The sequence below is a fragment of the Musa acuminata genome, chromosome BXJ1-2 (assembly GCF_036884655.1).
Source record: "Musa acuminata AAA Group cultivar baxijiao chromosome BXJ1-2, Cavendish_Baxijiao_AAA, whole genome shotgun sequence".
Lineage (NCBI taxonomy): Eukaryota > Viridiplantae > Streptophyta > Magnoliopsida > Zingiberales > Musaceae > Musa > Musa acuminata.
In genome coordinates, this window is record NC_088328.1 from 17,341,914 (window position 1) to 17,363,249 (window position 21,336).

The 21,336-nt window shown below is 36.4% G+C and overlaps 2 protein-coding genes across 3 annotated transcripts; both read right to left on the reverse strand.

Annotated features, from left to right (window-relative positions):
• Window positions 1-611: 611 nt before the first annotated feature.
• Window positions 612-9,871, reverse strand: LOC103972822 (PTI1-like tyrosine-protein kinase 3). The gene is made up of 9 exons (XM_009387189.3): window positions 9,632-9,871; window positions 8,715-8,848; window positions 7,032-7,282; window positions 6,767-6,893; window positions 6,372-6,645; window positions 4,244-4,376; window positions 1,263-1,349; window positions 969-1,163; window positions 612-858 (listed from the first exon to the last, which is right to left on the reverse strand). Exons 2-8 carry the CDS (start codon window positions 8,815-8,817, stop codon window positions 1,008-1,010), a joined length of 1,131 nt encoding a protein of 376 aa, XP_009385464.1. The 5' UTR covers window positions 8,818-8,848; window positions 9,632-9,871; the 3' UTR covers window positions 612-858; window positions 969-1,007.
• A 2,183-nt stretch (window positions 9,872-12,054) lies between these two features.
• Window positions 12,055-20,989, reverse strand: LOC103972821 (receptor-like serine/threonine-protein kinase SD1-8). Of its 2 annotated transcripts, none has more exons than XM_065087855.1 (9): window positions 20,626-20,989; window positions 17,670-18,851; window positions 17,057-17,179; window positions 15,840-15,932; window positions 15,435-15,553; window positions 15,149-15,359; window positions 12,899-13,139; window positions 12,659-12,809; window positions 12,055-12,568 (listed from the first exon to the last, which is right to left on the reverse strand). In XM_065087855.1, exons 1-9 carry the CDS (start codon window positions 20,810-20,812, stop codon window positions 12,281-12,283), a joined length of 2,595 nt encoding a protein of 864 aa, XP_064943927.1. In that variant the 5' UTR covers window positions 20,813-20,989; the 3' UTR covers window positions 12,055-12,280. The 2 variants fall into 2 exon arrangements, with proteins under 2 accessions (XP_064943927.1, XP_009385463.3); XM_009387188.3 differs by lacking the exon at window positions 20,626-20,989 and adding an exon at window positions 19,009-19,846.
• Window positions 20,990-21,336: the final 347 nt, after the last annotated feature.

Here is a 21,336-nt window from a genome sequence, read left to right on the forward strand (position 1 = left end):
TATATATATGTTTTTGATGAAAGCTATCCTTTCTATTCTACAAAATTTAAAATCTCAATACAATATGTTATATATAATAACAAGAAGAGATCTCTAATATCATCACTGATACAATGTGTTTTCAATAAAGTATATATCTCTTGATCAAGTTCTTAAGGCCATAGAATCTTTGTTTACATCTTCTGAAGGTTTCAGCTGTATCAAGAGATCTCTAATAACACAAAGGAGGATGCAGGGATTGATGAGTCTAAAATTTCAGGTTTTGAACAAACCTATGGAACAATTTCATTAAATATAGGCATGACCTGAACACTTGAATGAGATTGTGTAATGATGCAAGATGAACAATGAATCTTCCCTTGCAAAAACCTCAAAACCCAAAATGGTTGCCTGTCGTAAACATTTCAAATGAACATTGGTAGGAATGCCATGAGAATGCTCAAACAGTAGAATTATTAGACAAAGTGCACACTGAATGATGGAGACCATTATGGCATGATACTAAAGTAGCGTGCAGATGGACTCTCCTGAAGAACCTCGTCACATATGGAATCTGCATGATGGAGACCATTATGGCAACGGTGGATGTTTGTTGGTAGGATGTGGGTACATAAACCAACAGACCATAATCATCAATCACCATTAGGGCACTACATTTTGATATCCGAAGGCACATTTATGAATATTAGAGGCTTAGGATCAAACAAATATTTCTCTTGAAACATACAGGGCAAGTGATGAGCATGCTTTCATGATACTTAGACATCTCATATTGTCTTGTGGCCCATCTGGCAAATCATGCAACAACTGAAATATGGAACAAATATACAGCACAAATCCGCGTCGATGAACATTGACCTGCATAATGCAACAGACTGTAAAGCAGACCCTCCATTGCTCAAAGCTAAGGTCTCCTGACTAGGAAAGGATTATATCAAAACTAGTACCCTTGCAGTAGATAAACATACCAGTAAAGACAAGCCGAATTGCAGTAATCATTCCATCCTTCAAGGATCAGGAGGAGATTGGGAAGGAGCAGCGACAGGTGGGGGAACAGGAGCTTGCTTATTCATGAGAAGAGGAGAGAGAGCTTTCACCACAATACTCATATTGGGCCTAAACTCTGCTTCATACTGCACACATAGAGCTGCCACTGCTGCCAACTGCAGGAACAAATTAAATCTAAATTTATCATTATGGAACCTTTTAGTGCAAAAGTCCTCTGTGCCAAATGACACATTATTCACAAGAGTAATACAGACCTTTGCAACCCCTTTTGGCGGATAATCTCCCTTCAATCTTGGATCTATGCATTGTTTGACTTTGTCCTCACTCAATCTTGGAGTCGCCTATGATACGGAAAAATAAACAGTACACCATTAGAGACATATCTAGATATCAAAGAGTGATGCTTGACTTTCATTTGACAGTACCAGCACATGCATAAAACAACCTCAATGTCCAACCACTTCCAAACAAAAGCAACACTCACAAGTGCAAGAAAACAATGAGACAACAAAACAGCTTAAGCAATATGGTAATCCAACACTAATGCAACACTGGTTGTGTGGCAGAGAAAGCATAGAACAACAAACAAGAATTGGCCTGCTTGCCAAGAAGCAGGGAAGAAGCAATATGTATACAGAACATGCCATCCATATGAATAACTTGTTAAAGAAAAAAACCAATAAAAATACTCAGTTTCCGCTGATGCCAGCCAATTATGTCCAAATTCCCACAATAAGGATCAAACTTGACTGTTAAGTTATACAAGTTATTATAATTGAAGGAGCATCAGATAGATATACACTATCATGTCCTATATACAGCTAGCATTCTTGAAGGAATGGTTTAAGCAACAGGAAAGTGTCTGCAATTAATGTATCACTGAAGGAGCATCAGAAAGATATCTACACTATCAAGTTTCGGGAAAATGATTATGATATAATCAGTGTGAAATGGATAAGATTAACAACTTAATGGTGACCTACTAGATAGCAGGTAGAAAATAAATTCATGCATTTATTTCCAAATATATTTCAACAAATGATCATTTTGACAAGCCCCATTCCATACATTTCAACAATAAGTAACGGGAAAGTGCCTGCAATAGTCTTTTATCAAATATACAAAGCAGTCAACTGCTTATTGTCACATGAAAATCACTTTTGGGTGAACTATATCCAAGTTTCTGAAAAATATTATGATATAATCAGTGTGAAATGGATAAGATTGACAACTTAATGGTGACCTAGTAGATAGCAGGTAGGAAATAAACTCATGCAGTTCTTTCCAAAATATATTTCAACAAATGATCATTTTGACAAGCCCCACGCCATATATTTCAACAATAAGCAATGGGAAAGTGTTCGCAATAGTCTTTTATCAAATATACGAAGCACCCAACTGCCTATTGTCACATGAAAATCACTTTAGCAAGAACTATAATCAAGTTTCTGGAAAACAAATGCGAAATGGATAAGATTAACAACTTAATGGCGACCTATCAGATAGAAGGTAGGAAATAAACTTATGCATTTGTTTCTAAATATATTTCAACAAATGATCATTTTGACAAGCCCCAAGCCATATATTTCAATAATAACCAATTGGAAAGTGCTTTCAATAGTCTTTTTATCAAATATGCAAGCTTATTGTCACAAGAAAATCACTTTGGATGAACTATAACCAAGTTTCTGGAAAACGATTATGTAATCAGTGCGAAATGGATAAGATTAACAACTTAATGGTGACCTACTAGATATCAGGTAGGATATAAACTCATGCATTTCTTTCCAAATATATTTCAATAAATGGACATTTGGACAAGCCCCATGCCATATATTTGAACAAATGATCATTTCTTTCCAAATATATTTCAACAAATGATCCAAGTTTTTCTTTGATATACGAAGATTTTTATCTTGTATAAATCACTGGTTCTTGGTTCATTTTGGACACCAGGTGCAGTTATCAAGACATGACATCAACAGATCCCTATATGGGGGATAATGTATTTATTCACACTACTTATATGGCATTGGAATATACATACACAAATACATAATTAAGCATGTATGATTCACAACAACTTGATAATTTATATCCATAGATCATGTACATCATTGTGCAAATACATGTGCTACAAGAATGAATGCTCTCTATTTCATTTTTATATAATACGCAGAAACATGAATTTTCAAAGACTCTTAAGGTTTCAAAGTAACATTTTCATTTTTAAAAAACAGTTTGGTTTACATCATCAATCATATGCCTCTATTAATGAATAAAAAATGAAAGTTGATCATCGACTGAATGATCATTTGAACATAATTATCATCATCATCATCAAGTTTTTATGACTTCAGCCAAAGTAGTTTTCATGTATTAGGTGACTTTAGGGTATAAATTTTAATATTTGGTCTAGTTGATTTAGTCAAAATTATCAATCTTAAGTTATATCTAAATTAGGAAACTTCATATGCGCTCACAATAAACAACTATTCTAACTATTCTCAATTCAATTTTTTTCTGAGGTATCTTTAAGTTAGGAGTCTTATTTGACTAGTCATTATGGATAAACAGGGAATCTTTTTTGAAAAGTATAACTGTTCAATGATTTTCTTTTTCTATTTGTCAATATCTATGCAAGCATGTCTAACTTGTAGTCTCTCTTGTATATGCACCCACAACTATTAGTTGTTGGAGATTGATTACGTGGATCCTTCACACTATTGAGCTATGTTAAGCAAGGTCTCAAAATGCCAGTCGGTATGGTGCATATCAACTGGTATACACCAGTCTCACAAAGGACCCACTTCGTATCAATTTCTTCTTATTCACCTGGTGCAGGAAGGTACAGGTCAGCATAGTGTCCGGTACATTGGCACCATACTTGGAGACCAAGTAAGTAAGCTTTCCAGTCCAGGAGAATAGCTTACTAAAACTAAGCTCCCTTGCTCCTTAATCACTTTCTAGTAAACTTAGATCTATACATAACCTCCCCTGCTCCTTAATGCTAACAATCCGTTGGGTTGTGGATGGATCACATAGTGAATCCAAAAAATAAGATCTTTTCTTACTCTTGAGCATAAGACTATCACATAATCATATATATATGATCCCTTTCTTACTCGTCAGCACAAGACTACCCATAAACAAAATATATGCTGGCAATCAACAATAACCTACTAAGTAAAATTGTACAGATCACATAAGACTATATACATATACATAGTCTTACCCAGGTAACCAGACTCTGCTGCCCTCTAGGCATCGTATGATCCACAGGTTTCCTGCCTGTCAGCAGCTCCAAAAGGACAACCCCAAAGCTATATACATCACTCTTCTGTGTCAACTGGCCTGTCATAGCATACCTGTGTAAAATTGTACAGATCATTCTAATGGAAGATGAGAGATGAGACAGTTTACTGCAATATTGATCAAGCAATTGAATTTCCATATCATGTTACATTATTGGCTATGTTTTGCATTCTAGATATGTCTAATAAAGGTAATACTCATTGCATTTGCCGAGAAATATCTGAAAAAGCTTGAAGGATCATTTTTTGCAGAAATAGTTCAGGACGTAATATGGCCATTGCAAAGTATGAATGAAGTACAAATAACAAGCTAGCTTAATACTTCCACAAAGTTCAACTTTTTGAGGATCTTCCTTCTACATTTTTAGATACTCCATCCAGATTGTATTACGGCCAGATAATTACATAGAGCTAAGACAAGTAATGGACTTCTATAGTATATGCCTTCAAATCTGGCTTTCTTTTGATATCCAAAGTCCAAACTTAATTCCTAACCCACCCTTTCCATAATGAGGGCAAAGAAGGTAAAGTATGAGGATATGGCAGCCCATGAGAAATCACTATGCTAGCCAAAGTGTCTAATCATACTGCATCATGTTGTGTAATCATGCTGATGCATAATTCGTTATCCGTAAATCATCTTTCAATTACATAGGAAATAAGAAATCAAGATTGTCTTTTCAAACATCTTTCCAAGAGCTTATTCAGATACCAGACCTGATTACATATCTAAGAAATAATATTGTGACTATCCTCTCTTGATAGTATCAATTCAGTAACCATCCAAAATAACTTGAGCAAAGATGATCAAGTAGATATCCAATATCCATAACAGATTTAAGCAATCAATCAAATTTTCCTCTTGAACTCAGTAATATCTTTGAATTCTTTTATTTTTTCTTGCAATGGTGTCATGTGGATAAATGATAGCCCTCTAAGCTTACTTTTGTCCAATCAATTAATTTAAGTAGCAAGTTTTGACCACTTATCCATCAAAGCATTGAAAATAAAATGAGCATGTAAGCTACAAGCAATATTCATATTTTAGCATTAACAAATGAGGTAGCATATAAACTTCTAGCAAATCCAGATTTTCACCAAGGACTAGTATAATAACACAAACTCTAGTAAAATGAACATGTAGGCTACAAGTGATATTCATATTTTACCAAGAACATATAAGGTAGCATATAAACTTCTAGTAAATCCAGATTTTCACCAAGAACTAGTATAATTACATAAAGTCTAGTACACGATACCTTTAAAAGAAAAATACTTGGAAGTGACTAGCCACTACATACACTACTGTTCTTCCTTTACACTCCAAAAAGAAAAAATTGGAGAAAAGATCCACTCAGTAGAAAATAGAGCATAGGAATCCACAATTTTTCATCTTACTCTAAAGTATTTAAGTTAAAGATTATTTTGTACAGGAACACCACTATTTTTCAGCAGACCATTTATTTTGCGATGTATACTTATTGTCTAAATGTGAGAGCAACTTGAACAGACTTTGACTCCTTATATAAAACATGGTAACATCATAACTTATCCTTACTAACGTGGAAAATTTTAACCAAAAACTCAATGTCTTTTATGCACATCATACAGAATATACTTCTTGTTCAAAACTTCATATCCTGTAGTTCATATCTACATCCCTAAAAGCACAGTTAGCCTCCAAATTCCAAACCCTACACTTAATAATCAAATATGACAGAAAACTTTTCCACCTTAACCCACCTCAATCTTGTCATCATGTTCAGAACTTTGCTACCTGCTAACTTTCCATAAGTTACCAACATATACAGGAAGTTACCAACATAACCTTCCATATGTTACCAACATAACCCATCTCAAGCTTCAGATGCTTAATATGAAGACAAGCAACACCACAGCCTCACTAGATAGAAAGTAACTACCTAATAAGTTGGACACAAGTACTATTATAGAACCACAAGCAGAATGACAATCAAAATGAGCAATCCAGTTTTTGAACTGAGGTTATGAGCCATAAACAACTGCAGAATATTGAGATGGTGTAATTACTCTGGTGCATGATAACCAAAAGTTCCCAAGACTCTTGTGGAATGAAGACGAGCAGCCATATCAGGAGCTTGATTTGAAAGGTTAAAATCTGCAATTTTTGCTGTAAAGTCCTCGTACAGAAGGACATTACTTGATCTGATATCACGATGTATTACAGAAGGCTGAACCTTCTCATGAAGAAATTCTAGCCCCTTTGCAGCATCAACAGCAATTCTCACTCGCTGCGTCCAGTCCAATACTGGACCAGGTTGTGCACCTTGGACTCCTTTTCTGCCTGCAGTTATATAATAAATTGGATTCTGGGACTGTCATATACAAGAACTAGCCAGATAATGTAAAGAAGCCAACAAAAATGAATTAAGAAATGTTAACAAAGCAACCGACAAATTGCATACCATGCAAAACATCATGCAAAGAGCCCATGGTTGCAAATTCATAGGCCATCATACGCATATTTCCTTCCACACAATACCCCAGCATTTCAACAAAGTTTGCATGCTTTAATCTTGATACAGTGGCAACCTAAATAAGAAAACAGATATGCAGTTATTTATCTGACTGGTCATTGTTACTAAACAGATGCCTAAAATCAACCTTACAAGTCCAGCTTTTCTAAAGGTGTGAGTCAGAAAGAGATCCACTAGGAGAATGAATAAAAACCTGAGTCAGAAATTCCTCAGAGTTTTCTTCTGATGAAGCATCAAGTTTCTTTACAGCAACCTGCTTCCCATTGTCTAGAACTGCAAAATACACCCTCCCATATGATCCTTCACCAATTAGAGACTTTGAACCAAAATTATCAGTCTTCTCTTTCAGTTCCTCTAACGATAATGCAGGCACCTCAATAGGAGGGGGTGTTTTTGGGGGTTCACTTTTGGGAGCAGTGGAATACTTTGAACCTCTGTGTGGTCCTGGAATGATTAAAAGGGAACCTCAGATAATAAAAAAGTAGAAGCAGCATGGTAAACAGTATCAAAGCTCTAGTCCAAGTTTATGACAGCACCAGATTCACAGAGTGTACTGCAATCCTGCATTTGACTTAATTTACAATCAAAACCAAAAAGAAAAAGATAAGTCAAAAAAGAAATGAGAGATAAACAAAGAACACCGTAGATGGAAGGCTATAAAATTGGTTATCTAAACTATTTTTTTTTAAAAAAGGGTGATCATTAAAATCAAAATTTGTGTCCCGGATGCCCCAAGAAGTGATTGCAAATACAAGATCAGCAGTTCTAAAATATATACCATAGCATGAATCCAGAAGGAACATCAGTAACTCATTATCAACAAAGGCCCTACAGGCATAATGTCAATCACAATATTCTATAAAACCCAAAATTCTTTTGCAAGCATGGTCTTGAATGTTGGCCAGAACCAATCAGGATTCACTTAAGCCGTCACCTATTTGGCTGAAAAATCAGATGTTATCACTATGTAATTCACCTTGGGAAGAAATCCATCTGCGGCAGAAACAAGATGGTACACCTAACTTGTAGTAACTTATATAATGATTCAAAGATAAATCTTCAACTAATTAAAAAACAAGAAGCCTCACAGCTATGCAAATACAAAATTGAGTCTAAACAATATCATGAATTGAATACAAGCTAGTCAATTGAGCTCAGGACTAGCTCACTAGAGAGAATAAGTCTAAGTTATCTGGGTTTTGGAGTGTCAGTAGGCTGCTCTTTTGGTGATATTGTATGTCTTAGACTATCTATTTATGCACATAATAGATATAACTTCCTTTCCTATAGCAAGAGTTCCATAAGATTTAAAACCTCATATTATAAAAGGTTAAGTAAATGGATTTGTCGCATACCAAAAGATGGGAGACACGTGTTCCTATTTCCTTATTAGACTTGAGAGTTCAAGTTAGACAAGAAAAAGTAACTACTCGCTGCAGTTTCTAGGATAGGGAGTAGGTCAGAAAGAAAGAGACTTGCATATAAGTTCTCTTCTTCGGAAAAGAGAAGATGAAAGCCATCTCCTTATTCTAATGTACAAAAATTTATTGTTTTATGTTGCAGAAGCAAATTTTCTATTGCTTACTGACTAAAACTGATGTGAACAGCATGAGTAATTTCTCAGTTTCATCCTCTAAAATTAAATGGCTTCTGTTACAGTAAAAACTGAATGCTTTACTACGTCATCCTGATACATATATCACATACAGAGGAATGAAGATTCAAGCCAAAAGAGGATCCCAAAAGGAACAGAAACCTCCAACTTGCTACTTAAACAAATCGACACAATCTTCACATAGGAATATGCAATTATAATGAGGTATACGATACTATGAAAAACAATAATGGTCTTTAAATGGTGGTGCAAACAACATACCATCTGTATTATTTGTTGGGCTCTTCCGGTATTCATTCTCACTGACATGATAAGGCTCATCCACCTGATGATAACAGCACAGCCAGCGCCGCATTTTACCCATCTTCTCTGCCTCTTCTATGTAGTGTATGTACCTTGATGTAAATAACAGACAATCAAGTAATGATAGTGGTAATACGTATTATATAAGTGATCATGCATATGATGAAAATAAGAATTTCATCTGATCATGCATATGCTGACAATAAGAAATGCAACCAGCACTTATGCTACAAAAGAACCAATAATAGCATGAGGTAATCCAGCATTCAAATAATATAAGTGAAACTGATGCATTAACATGTCATATCACAAACAAGAATACAACAAATTACATGAGTGTATATATACCCACACGCCAAAAAGCGACCGAATTCTTTTCGAAAAGAAAAGACAGGATGTTGCATAAGAAAAATTAACTCTGAAAATCGTGACGTGAATAGCAAGGAGAGGATATTGCATAAGAAAAACAAAATTGCCTCATTTTTCACTCTACCAATCGTGACATATGCATCCATCCAACAACAGAGTCACAACAACTGACGCAACACCGGATGGAAAACAAGGAGAGAGACTCAAATCAATATGAAATCGAAAGAAGAATGACGATCCCCACTAACTTTCAGAAACCATACCGCAAACGAGAGTAAACCGCAAAAGGTATCAACTTTCGGAAAAATTCGGGACCTTGACAAGGAGGAGGACCGAAACGAAACGTCAGCACAAAATCGACCCGGCCGGTCACGTGTTCGACAACGAAACGTAAAAAGAATTTAGTACAAAATCCGGTCAAATACGGGGACCGGCCCATGCCGGGATCGTCGCGACCTGACGCATTGAACTGATGGATGGAGAGAGAGAGAGAGAGTGGATCTTACCTGGAATCGAGAAAGCTCGGGAAAGGAAGTCCGTCTCCGTCCCAAGGGATAGGGTTTCTCGGGGGTGGGGGAAGGAGACGGGGACGAGGAGGAGAAAAGAGGGGAGGAGAGAGGAAGGGAGGAGCGGAAGCACCGAATGATACCGCGTCGGAAGCCTGGGGAGCTCCCTCTTCTTAACCTCTCTTTTCCCCCTCTCCTTTCTCCTTTCTCCTTTCTCCTTTCTCCTCCCTTTCTGCTTTTACCCCAGCCCGGTGAGGATCGGTCCATATTTAGAGCGGACGGTTGCGCCGTTTCGATGGAGATGGGGCTCGTAGAACTGACGGTCGAGATGTGAAGCTGGTGGGCTCCATTTAAAGACTTACCATCGGAGACAGTCTCTCTCTTCTCATTAAATCGGACGGTCAGGTCGTTTACGATGGAGTTGGAGCCCACAATGACGTGACGGCCCAGATTTGAAACTGGAGTGCACTCGGTAATCCAAAAAAAATACGACACGCTTAAAACGGACGGTTGCGCTATTACAGCGGAGGACGGGCCCCACGAGAACCGACGGCTGAGATGCGAAATTGGAGAAATCCGTTCAGAAAGTAATGCGAGACCGTTTCCTTCTCGATTCCGTAAGTCGTATTACGAGCGCCGTTTCGACCGAAAAGTGGACCCCACGGGAACCGACGGCCCAGATTGAAACTTGGGGTTTGCATCTCAGATTCAGTACAGGAGATGGTTTCTCTTTTTATTTTATGTATTTTATATTAGATTGTTCGTTTCTTGGGTCATTTATTAGTTGTTTTTTCTTTTTGGTTTAATATATTTGCTTCCTATCAATCTTTTCTCATTATTTTTCTTGTCTTACATTTTCATTACTATTGTTTATTTTCTTTCGTTAATACAATTCACTATTGGATCCTATGAATACATATGAACGATTTGATTATCCATTATTCACAGTCCGTTGATATCTCACTAGCATAATATTGTTTAATGGTAAGATATTATAGCTGGTCTAATCTTATTATAAATCTTCAAATGAAAATGAGAGAATAATTTCTTGGATTTCTTATAAGGAGTTTAAAAATTAATTAAAAAATTTTTAGATCCCTTCGATATTTGTATTTTTCTTTGTACCTTTTTATCATATTTTTTTATATTATAACAAGAATAATAACAAAAACTTAATTTCTAATTATTTGAGATTAATTACATGGATCTTTTTTATATCTATAAAAAGATATATACTTAATCATAATATTTATTTTTTTATAATAATTTTTATGTAAAATAAATTTTAAAACAATTATATTGGATTATAAATAATATAAGATGGGAGAAATTGAAACTATAACACTCCATTTAGTTAATAAAATTAAAATTGACTTATGAGAGTAAATTAAGATTAATTTATAAGGGTTTAAATTAACACTATAATTCCTTCCTATAGAAAAAAAAAAGGCCTGCAAACAATTTTTCTATTAGGGGGGCAAAGATACACATAAACACATTATAAAAGTTAAAGAAACTAGAAATTTTTTTGTACTTAATTTAGGTTGTCTAGTGAGAACATCTCCATGATAACAATGATAATGATAATACTTGATTGCCAAAATATATTTCCTAATTTTGTTTTGCTCTGATAGTTCATCCTTCTAACCCACCCCAAAATATTTCACCTAGATTATAATAATTAAGCAGGTTTTTCTATCCAAATTATTTTGGAAACCTTATATAAATGTGTGTATAAACCTATGACCGCGTTAGAAGAGATTGAAATAAACCTAAAACTAATTTAATAAATATTATAAGTATACATTTAAATAATTTTAATTTAATTAATGATATAATTTTTTGACAGTCTGACAAAAGATCCACATAGCTGCCTATAAATAATTTTGATATTATATATACTCATAATATCCACGAGCAATTTAATTTATCTATTGAATAATTTTGATTAGTTTAGGTTAGTCTCGATGTATCCTAACTTATGTGATAATATCTACTCAAGACAAAGAATTGAAGATTGAAAATATTAACTTCAATTTTAAGAACCGTGTCTATAAAAGTAAAAGAGTATTAATCAAGAATATTAATATTATTTTTTGAATTAAGTCAAAAATATAATATTCTTCAATGCATTGTACACTTTTTATAATACAATTGTAATTTTCTTAGTTCTACAATTTTTTTCCCTTAAACTTATATAAAAGGGCTGAAATATTATAACGCATGATAAGAAATTAAATCCACTCCCACATAATATGTGAATAATGTAAGATCCCAATTATTTTTCTTCCAATGATATGATTTCATCATCTACATATGAAAATGCGATAAGTTTTCTCAAACAAGATCTTCATGAAGTCTGATGAAAAAATTTCATCACTCATACTGTACCTACAGTTTGAGATGACTTATTATATGAAGGGTGATCGAATAAAGGCTCTCATCAAATCTATTAATAATTCTTGTCATACATAATCTGATATATCACTACCATACCAATTAAATATCGAACCAATATTTAAATCCTTGAACCTATAGAACCCTACAAGCAACTTGACTACTATACTAAAAAGAATTTCATTCACCATGCACAGCAAAACAAACATGCATAGATCGATGAAGACAGATTCCATAAGAGAAGAAAGAAGATTACATATCAGAACAAATTTCATCCATGACACTCATTTGAATAATGGAAGATCGTTCTTCTTCAGAACTTGCCACTAAAGTGATCGGCTCTTTTGGTGAAGTTAGTTGCGGATCTTCATTAGTTAGCATCATCACAACCTCTGCCATTGTCGGTCTGTCTTCGCTGTTTTCTTGCACGCACAAAAGACCTACTCGGATGCATTCCAAAATCTCCAATGTAGGCGTCCAAGAATCGAGCGCTTCATCGAGTATCTCTAGAGTCCTGTCTTCCTTCCATAACATGAACGCCTGCATGGTCATGCATGTTGAGATCAGTTATCGTACCAGAAGCAACAACCCGAAACTAGGGAGTTCCAAAGCACTCGTTACAAGACTTACATGTCCTAAAAGGTTTAGCCGTGAATCTGCCACATTAAGCACTCTATTTCGCTTACCACTTAGGATTTCTAACACTATTACACCAAAGCTGAAAACATCAGATTTGAAAGAAAAGACTCCTTCCGTTATGTACTCGGGCGCCATGTATCCACTGCATGTGATATCTAAGAAATTAGCATACTGTATGATGGCAATACATTGGCATTTGTTGGTTTATTTCAATCAGTGTGTGAAACTTACAGTGTTCCGACTGGTCTTGTAGTATTATTCTCTTCAATGTCATCTCCTTCAAAAATTCTTGCTATCCCGAAGTCGGATATTTTTGGATTCATGTCCTTGTCAAGAAGGATGTTGCTTGGTTTAAGATCTCGATGAACAACCCTCAAGTAAGAGTCATGATGCAGGTATAGAAGTCCTCGAGCAATCCCAATAATAATGTGAAGACGCTTTTTCCACTCCAGCAGTGCACTCTTTGTTTTATCTGCATCAATCCTTCAAAATTATGTTAAATAATCAGAGTAATAGGAAACTCAATTGGAATTTGTTGACCGTGTACATAAGAGAATTGATAAATACATTCCACCTTTCAAGAAAATAATAGTGACTGCCAGAATTATAAGATAAAACTGCAATCATGATATTGTTGACTTCATGTTTTTAATCACAGTTTTAAAAGCCTATAAATGTCCAAAACTTCAATAATGGGTCCCTTTTCGGTTCAATTTTAACTACAGCTGTAGTGCTAGGCCCTATATCACATAATCTCACACTTTTCCTAGTAGTTCCCATATATTCAAAATTAGTAAAAATGATATCACATTTGATGGAAATCGAGCCACATTCCAAATCTATATTATGTGTGAAAAGAAGAAATGCCAAATTAACTTGGATTTGAGTTCAATTAAACATGTAATCATTCTAGTCCACCTTGTTTTTAGAATAATCCTAGTACTCTAAATTGAGCTTTTGTAAGTATCATAAGTTGCCACATGATAATCTACTTTATTTTCATTGTTCAAGCCTTCGAGGAGAAAGAAAAGGAAGCCAAAATCTAATTACAAATTCAAATTTACAAAGCTTGATTAAGGATCTCATCCCTATAACAAAGTTCAAAGCTAATTACAAATTCTACATATATGAAAACTTATCTCAGTGACATTGGGATTCAGGGGATGTAATTGTTGATTGTAATTTTCTTTAATTATAATCTTGTAAATTTCTTTTTCTACTTGTACCTATGGGTCTAAGAAAAGGGGAAAGCAATTATAGCTAGGAAGACTAGTGAATGAATGAAATCGTTTTTTCCCACAACACTGTGAGTGATATGATGCCACAATCTTCTTCTTGGGATGCGTTTGAGGGATTCAGAGGCAATCTGAAACATCTATTTAAGCTCTATCTTCTCCTCACTTTCCCAATTATCCTACCTCTTATATCCTACCATTACATATGCACTAAAGCCCTAAGACCCTACTATCGGATACTTTCCCTTGCCCTTACACACCAAAACCCCATAAGCATTGAGAAATCAGAACCACTGGAGAGTTGGCCAAGCTTTGGAAACATGTGGAACCACATGATGGAATAAAGATATTCAAGAAGGGTGGAATCAATGTCTTTCTCTGTCATCATGACCAATATGTGTCTGAACTTTTGCTACTTGTGTTTTCATTATTGTGAATTGTTTCTTCTATGAATTGAGCACGTTTGATCGTATCCTCCTCTTTGTTTTATCCTCTTTTTATTCTTTTCTTTTACCAATCCTATTCTCAATCTCCTTAAGCTTTTGCAACCTTTGGGTTTTCCTACGTCAACATGCATGCTTTGTAAATTTTTTTGTTGTAAAACTAGAAGCAAATATAAACAAGTGTAAAATCCAAAGAATATTATTACAAATCTTACAGGACCTTTTCATCTAAATTAGTCAAATTAAGGACATGTATATATTCCAGACTGAATAATCAATTAAATTGCAGACACTTTTGTAGAGATAAGGTTTGATTGACACGCCTAGGCCCAGCCTCATGCACAGAGCTCATCTTTTTTGCAATTATATTACAAACGTTTATACATTTTATACACATTTAAAGACATGATGTCAGTTTGATAAATGTTTACAAGAGTTGTGAAATTGGATACCTTAGGGACATTACATCGTGGAATTCTGTAGCAGCTAATAAAAAATTGTCATCTACTATGGTGGATGTTTTAGTAATTCTACAGCTTTTGCTACCTTAGGTGCCTATGGTTCATAAACATAAAAACTTTGGAAAAGGAACTTCTGCATCATTTATAATACTATAGAAAATTAATGAAATCAATTTCTCAAACTAATTTGATCTAGCAGTGAAATATTGAATGAAAAAGATCAAGTAATGATACAAGTCTAAAAAACCATTCATGTCCAAATAAGAAAACAGGTCATTGAGTTCATCTATTATCCGACAAACTAGGCCATACTAATTCCTAAGGTACTGGAGTAAGACTGACCATATATGAAGGCATCCAAACTCTTGTTTTCCATGTACTCCAAGATCAGAATGCGCTCATCTCCTTCGATGCAACAACCAAGTAGGCGAACAAGATTCCTATGCTGCAAGTTGGCAATTAGTAAAAGCTCATTTCGGAACTCATCAGGACCTTGTGACGAGCACCTTGACAACATTTTGACAGCGATGTATTTTCCATCTCGCAACACGCCCTGTCAATTGTTGTATTTAAGTCTTGTTTTGTTCATGTAGCATCAAGAAGAATTTTGTAAGACTGAGATTGATACCTTGTAGACAATGCCAAATCCACCTTCTCCGAGTTTGTTACCAACTGAGAAGTTATTAGTTGCAGCCTTTACGGTAGACAAATCAAATGAAGACAGTACCCCCATCATATTCATTGGACCTTGAAAAATTTTTTAAAGATCAATAAACTCTGAAGTTTTCTTTAGCTATACTTGCATCTCATTCCCGACAAGCTTACTCGAAAAAATTCAACCTTCTGATATCTTAGTCTTGTTAAAGAGAAGAAAATTGGGCAAGAATAGCATTCTGAATTCTAAATTTACTGACACAAAAGTTTCATATTAAGAAACAGAACAGTGTTCTGGTGTAATCCAAATTACAATCCTTTTTCAGATCAAGTATTGTTTCTGTTAAATATGTGTGCTCATTAAATAATGACTGCTTACCAGCTCTCTGATCCGCATGTTTTGCAGGAATGCCAGTCCAGTAATCAAGTCCTTTCGTAGTCTGTGGCTGCTTTGACTTGATCATAATGGTGTCTGTTGCATTATCATCGATTATCAGAGATTGTTGCAGGAAAGTAAATGATTTAAAATTCTAAATTAGCAATGAATTGATGTGATATGTGACTAACAGGAATTGGTAATAATCGCTACAAAGCCGCTTAAAGGATCATTATGGATATCATGCTCATAATTGACAATGGACCACGAACTAACATAACCGTGAAGAACATCAAATTAACCTCATATTTGTATTTTCTAAACATATGTGAAAACATTGACAAAATGGGAAATCATTAACACAATCAATGAAATATCTAACGGAAGTATCAAATAATACTCACATTAAAAGTCAACAAGTGGCTCACAAAGAACTGATCCAAGACAAACATTGTATATGAAAGTAAATCAATCTAGATAAAAGATCATTTTAGGAAAATAATGGAACCATCTGTCCTGTCCTTTCTCATTTCCTTTGTCGGTTCCATGAAAGAAGAGTTGTTTGATAACCAATGCTGTTAAAGCTATTGAAAACTTGAAGCAATTACAGCAACATAAAGGTATATGATTCACTTCCATATCTACAAGATATTAAATGTAGGGGTTTTAATAATTAGGTTTCATGATACTTGTCGGACAAGCTCTTCGGTTACAAGCAAAAACATATATTTATCTCTGATTGTGCTTCATGTTAGCCTCTCATTGTAGCTGTCTTAAAACTTTTGGCATCTTTCTACAGGGCACAGCACATGTAAACCTTATCATCAACAAATAATTTTGTATCCATCTATAAGTCCCTCTGGCCATATCGTTTATGTTACTTTTGGCGTCATCATAAACGAGCACACTTTCCCAATGACTCTACCAATTCGAAAAATGTCAGAGGGCAACAGAAATCGCTTACCATAGCTCACTCAGAAAGATCCAAAGATATTAACTTGTACAATGAGGCCATAATACTGCTACTCATAGTCTTAAAAGCACATCTATACTGCTTCAGAGATATATAGCTGTTGGACGTTGAATCTAGGAAAGAAAAAATATAGAAGTGCATAAAGAATATGCAAAACATGCCTTGTTTTCTTACCCTTCTCCACCACGAGACTACACAATCTAGTAAAGAAGAAAGATAGAAGTGCATGAAGAACCGGCAAAAATACCTTGTTTTCTTACTCTTCTCCGCCACAAAACTACACATATACTTGCCAGCAAAAGAAAGCTCAGCATTGTTGGGATGGTTATGACCAACACAGTCTGCTTAACATGATTGTCCATTGCAGAATCTGTTCGGCATACTTTGAAAATTAGAAAAAACATAAGTAACTCATGCAGCACAAAATTGGATTGCTAAATAAGTTCTACATATCGAGGATTCCAATTTCATGCCGGGTGTTGTAGTACATCCTTCCGCTAATGTACCGACACAGGATACACCAGTAAGTATGAAGGAGAAAGAAGGGAGAAGAGGAAGGACAAGGAGAAAGAGAAACAAAGAAGACGAGGCAATAGAGGAAGACGAAGATGGAGGAGGAAGAGGAAGAAAGAAAAGGACCCCACTTGATCCAAAGTACTAAGACTAATAAGCATCCTTAAGAAATGAATCCACAGAGATGGCTTGAGTTTGAGCTTCTATATCCATTATGGATATGGTCATCGTTTGGGGAGAAACCCATGAAGAGTAAAGTACTCGACAATCAATCTGCTACAAGAAGGAAAGAAGAACAGAGAAGACTTTGGCCTTCGGAGGTTCCCCCGATGGAAAAGAATGCTTACCTATGTTGGAAGCCAAAAGCCGAACATAAAGCTGATCCCCTCCTTGATTAAACTTCCTAAGGTCCATCAGATCACCACGCCAAGTCAAACAACCACTCCATGCAGTGACAGCATATGCCATGCAAGAACAATTCTTCAAGCACCAATCGCTACACTCGTTGAGGGTCATGTTGCTGTCTGTAGTAGCATTCACAGTATCAGGTAGCTTCACTGATCGCAAATGTAAGAACCCATCGGACGAACAACTCAAAGCCTCTTGTCTCACGCATCCATCAGAAAAATGATTCTGGTACCAATTCGCAGGAGACTTTGGAACAAATCCTAGCAGACATTGGCAGAGAACTGATGAGGTTTCGGTGCAAATAGCATTAGCTCCACAGAAAGCATAAAAGTCACACTGATCTTGTGGCACAGCCCACAGGGAGGTCCATCCACTGCTTGTGGCCGACCATTCTAACAGCTGAAACACTCCTCTGAAATCCATCACAGCCCGAAACAGACCAGAGTTGTTTATGGTATCAAATGAGAAGTAGACCTCTTGCTCGTTTGATAAAAATGCAAACTTCAGCTGGCTAATATTTCCCATCCGTGGAATGCCACTAAACACATGTCCATTCCATGGGCCACTCCGGAAAATTCTCAAGGATTGACCCTTTGTTATAATGATCTCCGGTAGTGTGCCTTGAGTTTCCATGGTGCAGGAGTAGGCACCCGGATAGGGGTCTGTAGCATTCAGCCATGATATGAGCTTTGTAGCATGGTTGGTTACCTTATCCAATCCAAGCTTCATGCCTGGTATCAACGTATCAGTCAAGTAGTCAAAGCTTTGCAACTCTGTAGTGTTCGAATCACGATCTTCCAGGAAAAAGTTTCCCGAGTCCGCAAGCCTCACGATGGTATTATTTCCATAGGGCGTGCCCGTAAACCATATAACCAAGTCAGCAGCATTGCATAGCTCTAAATTTCCATCACCAGTGAGGTGAAGATATCCAGGAGAAACGGTGACTGGTGCAAGGTTGTTAAGAACCCATAATGCTGTCTTATCTGTGATGTTATGGTACCAAATCCCAACATAAGCGTTACTTGCATCCCCAGGGTTGAAGAAGCCAAGCTCGAATTTTCCATTTGCGGAGATCAGGTTCTGCCCGTCGTAAAAATATTCACCTGGAACTATCGTGTCTCCTGGAGTGAGCAGATTTAAAGTGATTTTAGGATACGGTAACATGCACTACAATCATTAGAATGTTCATGTACTTTGAATGATTTTAGGACACCAAGATTTGCCATCTCAGGAACATGCTCAGCTTGATCATGAAAGGAGTGCAATGTACTGACTTACCATGAGACGTTGTTGTTCGAGGGACTAGAGTTCCTCCCAAGAGTCGGAATACCTCCGACCATTGTCCTTGGACAAGAATCCAAGAGGGCAAGCATTGATCACCATGAGCATGCAACATTGTGGTGAGATCACAAGATGGGTCATACAAGGCCAATAATCAGCAAGATGGTGAGAGGAAAACAGACAGAGTAAACAGTAGACTGTTTTCGGGTCAGCCTGTAGTATTTACTCGTCCAGCCAAAGATTAAAATTGGACCAAATGGTCCGACATCATTTTCTAAAGTATTATTAACCAATGGTATTATTATATTGATTTCCCAAAGGCACAAGATCAAGATTTGAATCCTTCTTTTGTACAACTTGATCCCTCTTCAATCTTAATGCATATGCTAATGATATTACGTCTATCCCATATATGATGTACAAGCAAGACAAGAAAAAATCGATAAATTGTGTATGCTGGGATAGCACGGGGATCGATGGAACGAAATATTTGGGCGGTGGAGTGAGGACAGCTTTTTTTTGACGGGCAGGTTCTCAAAATCCAATTTTTTGTGATGGTATAGCCACACAAAAGAAACTTTAGCCCTAATTGTTGCAATCGGTGGCAAAGAGACCGCTCGAATAAATGTTGGGTTGAGAGAAACTCGCACTCGAACAAGTGGGCTGCAACGCTGGGCAACGGGAAAGCTTCACCACTCCGTCGGTGGTAGGACTGAAGGAAACGGAGAGGGGGAGGAGAAGATGGAGCCGGCCGTAGTCGCGGGGAAGGAGAAGAAGTGGAAAGGCGATAAAAACTTACGCTCAACCGTGAGCGGAACTCTAGTCTCTCGAATTCTCTGACATGCCGCCCCTCAATTATCGCTAATTACACATTATATTATCCATATTACCCTTATAATTAATTATCTTTAATGTTTTGATCCCTTTATTTAAAAGTATTATTCTGACATTCCTATAATTTCAAAAATAAAACATCTAAGATTCGTTTACACTAATATCATCAAAAATAAATGATACAAAAATAATTTTAAATTCTGATTGATGATAGAAAATGATGTCGATGGGAGCGGAGGATGATATCACTAGGGGCTGGAGCTCTTGTCGGCCCCCTGACACAATCACCAAGTGGTATCGTTTAGCATCTACATTGATGTCGTTGAGGGCCGAAGCTCCTATCGCTTCTCTACTATTGACATAATTGTTGAGCAATATTGTTCAATATCTATGTGTGTCGTTAGGGGTTGGAGTTCCTATTGCTCCCCCCCCCCCCCGCAACTGACATAGTTGTTAGGCTATATTGCTCAACAATTATTGACAGTGGACCGAGCAACAAGAGCTTCGGCCCCCAATAGTGTTATCCTATGTCATCATCAAAATATTCTTTTTATGACATTATAATAAATGGATCTAGATATTTCTTTTTTATCTTTTATTTTTTGGATCTAGATATTTTATTTTTATAAGGATAACAAGATATTTTTTTTTTAAGTATAGAGAGCAAAATACAAAAGATAATTAAGGGGTAATATGCAAAAGATCTAAGTTTCCACATGAACATTAAAGGCTGAGACACGAAACGATCATAATAAAGTGTTCGAAACTTAATGATCATACCAAAGTAGCTACTGGCAGCGGACGCATGGGAGGCAGAGAGCAAGTACTTGCGGCTGGATTCTTGGGTGTCGTTGGCCGTGCAGTAGCCGTTGTTGCAGAAGGGATCGGCAGTGGTGGTGGAGGAAAGAGAACAGCGGAGGAGGAGGGAGACGAGAAAGAAAGGGAAGACAAAGGAAGCGGAGGACATGATTGAGCAGATGCATGGTGGATTGGATTCATGGTGGTAATATTGGAGCTGGAGACGGATCGTTCAACGTCACACTTAAAGAGAATTCAACATCTCATTGCAAACACTATCGACTTGTCAAAATCCATCTCCATCACTCTGGAGATGCATGTAATGGGAACATCGGAGGATGCTCGATGTCACACTTTGGGAATTCAATATCTCATTAGAAAGACCACCGACCTGTTAAAATCCATCTCCGTCACTTTTATATCGTGGTGCGGTACTGATGAAGAATTCCCGCGGAACACGTTTGTGGTCTCTGTTCATCCAATAATTTCTCTCTTAGTCAGCAGTCTCCGGTCAAGGCTAAGTGTGGAAAGATTCTCATGGTCGAGGGTAAAGTGTGGGAAGATTGACCAGTGGGGAAGGTTTGCATCCCTGCCGGTGGTCAAAGAGTCTGATGATTTTTGAAGCCTTAAATTATTTTGAAATCTGATTTCTTAATATTTTTTTGATCATTGGATTCTCCATTCTCCCATTAA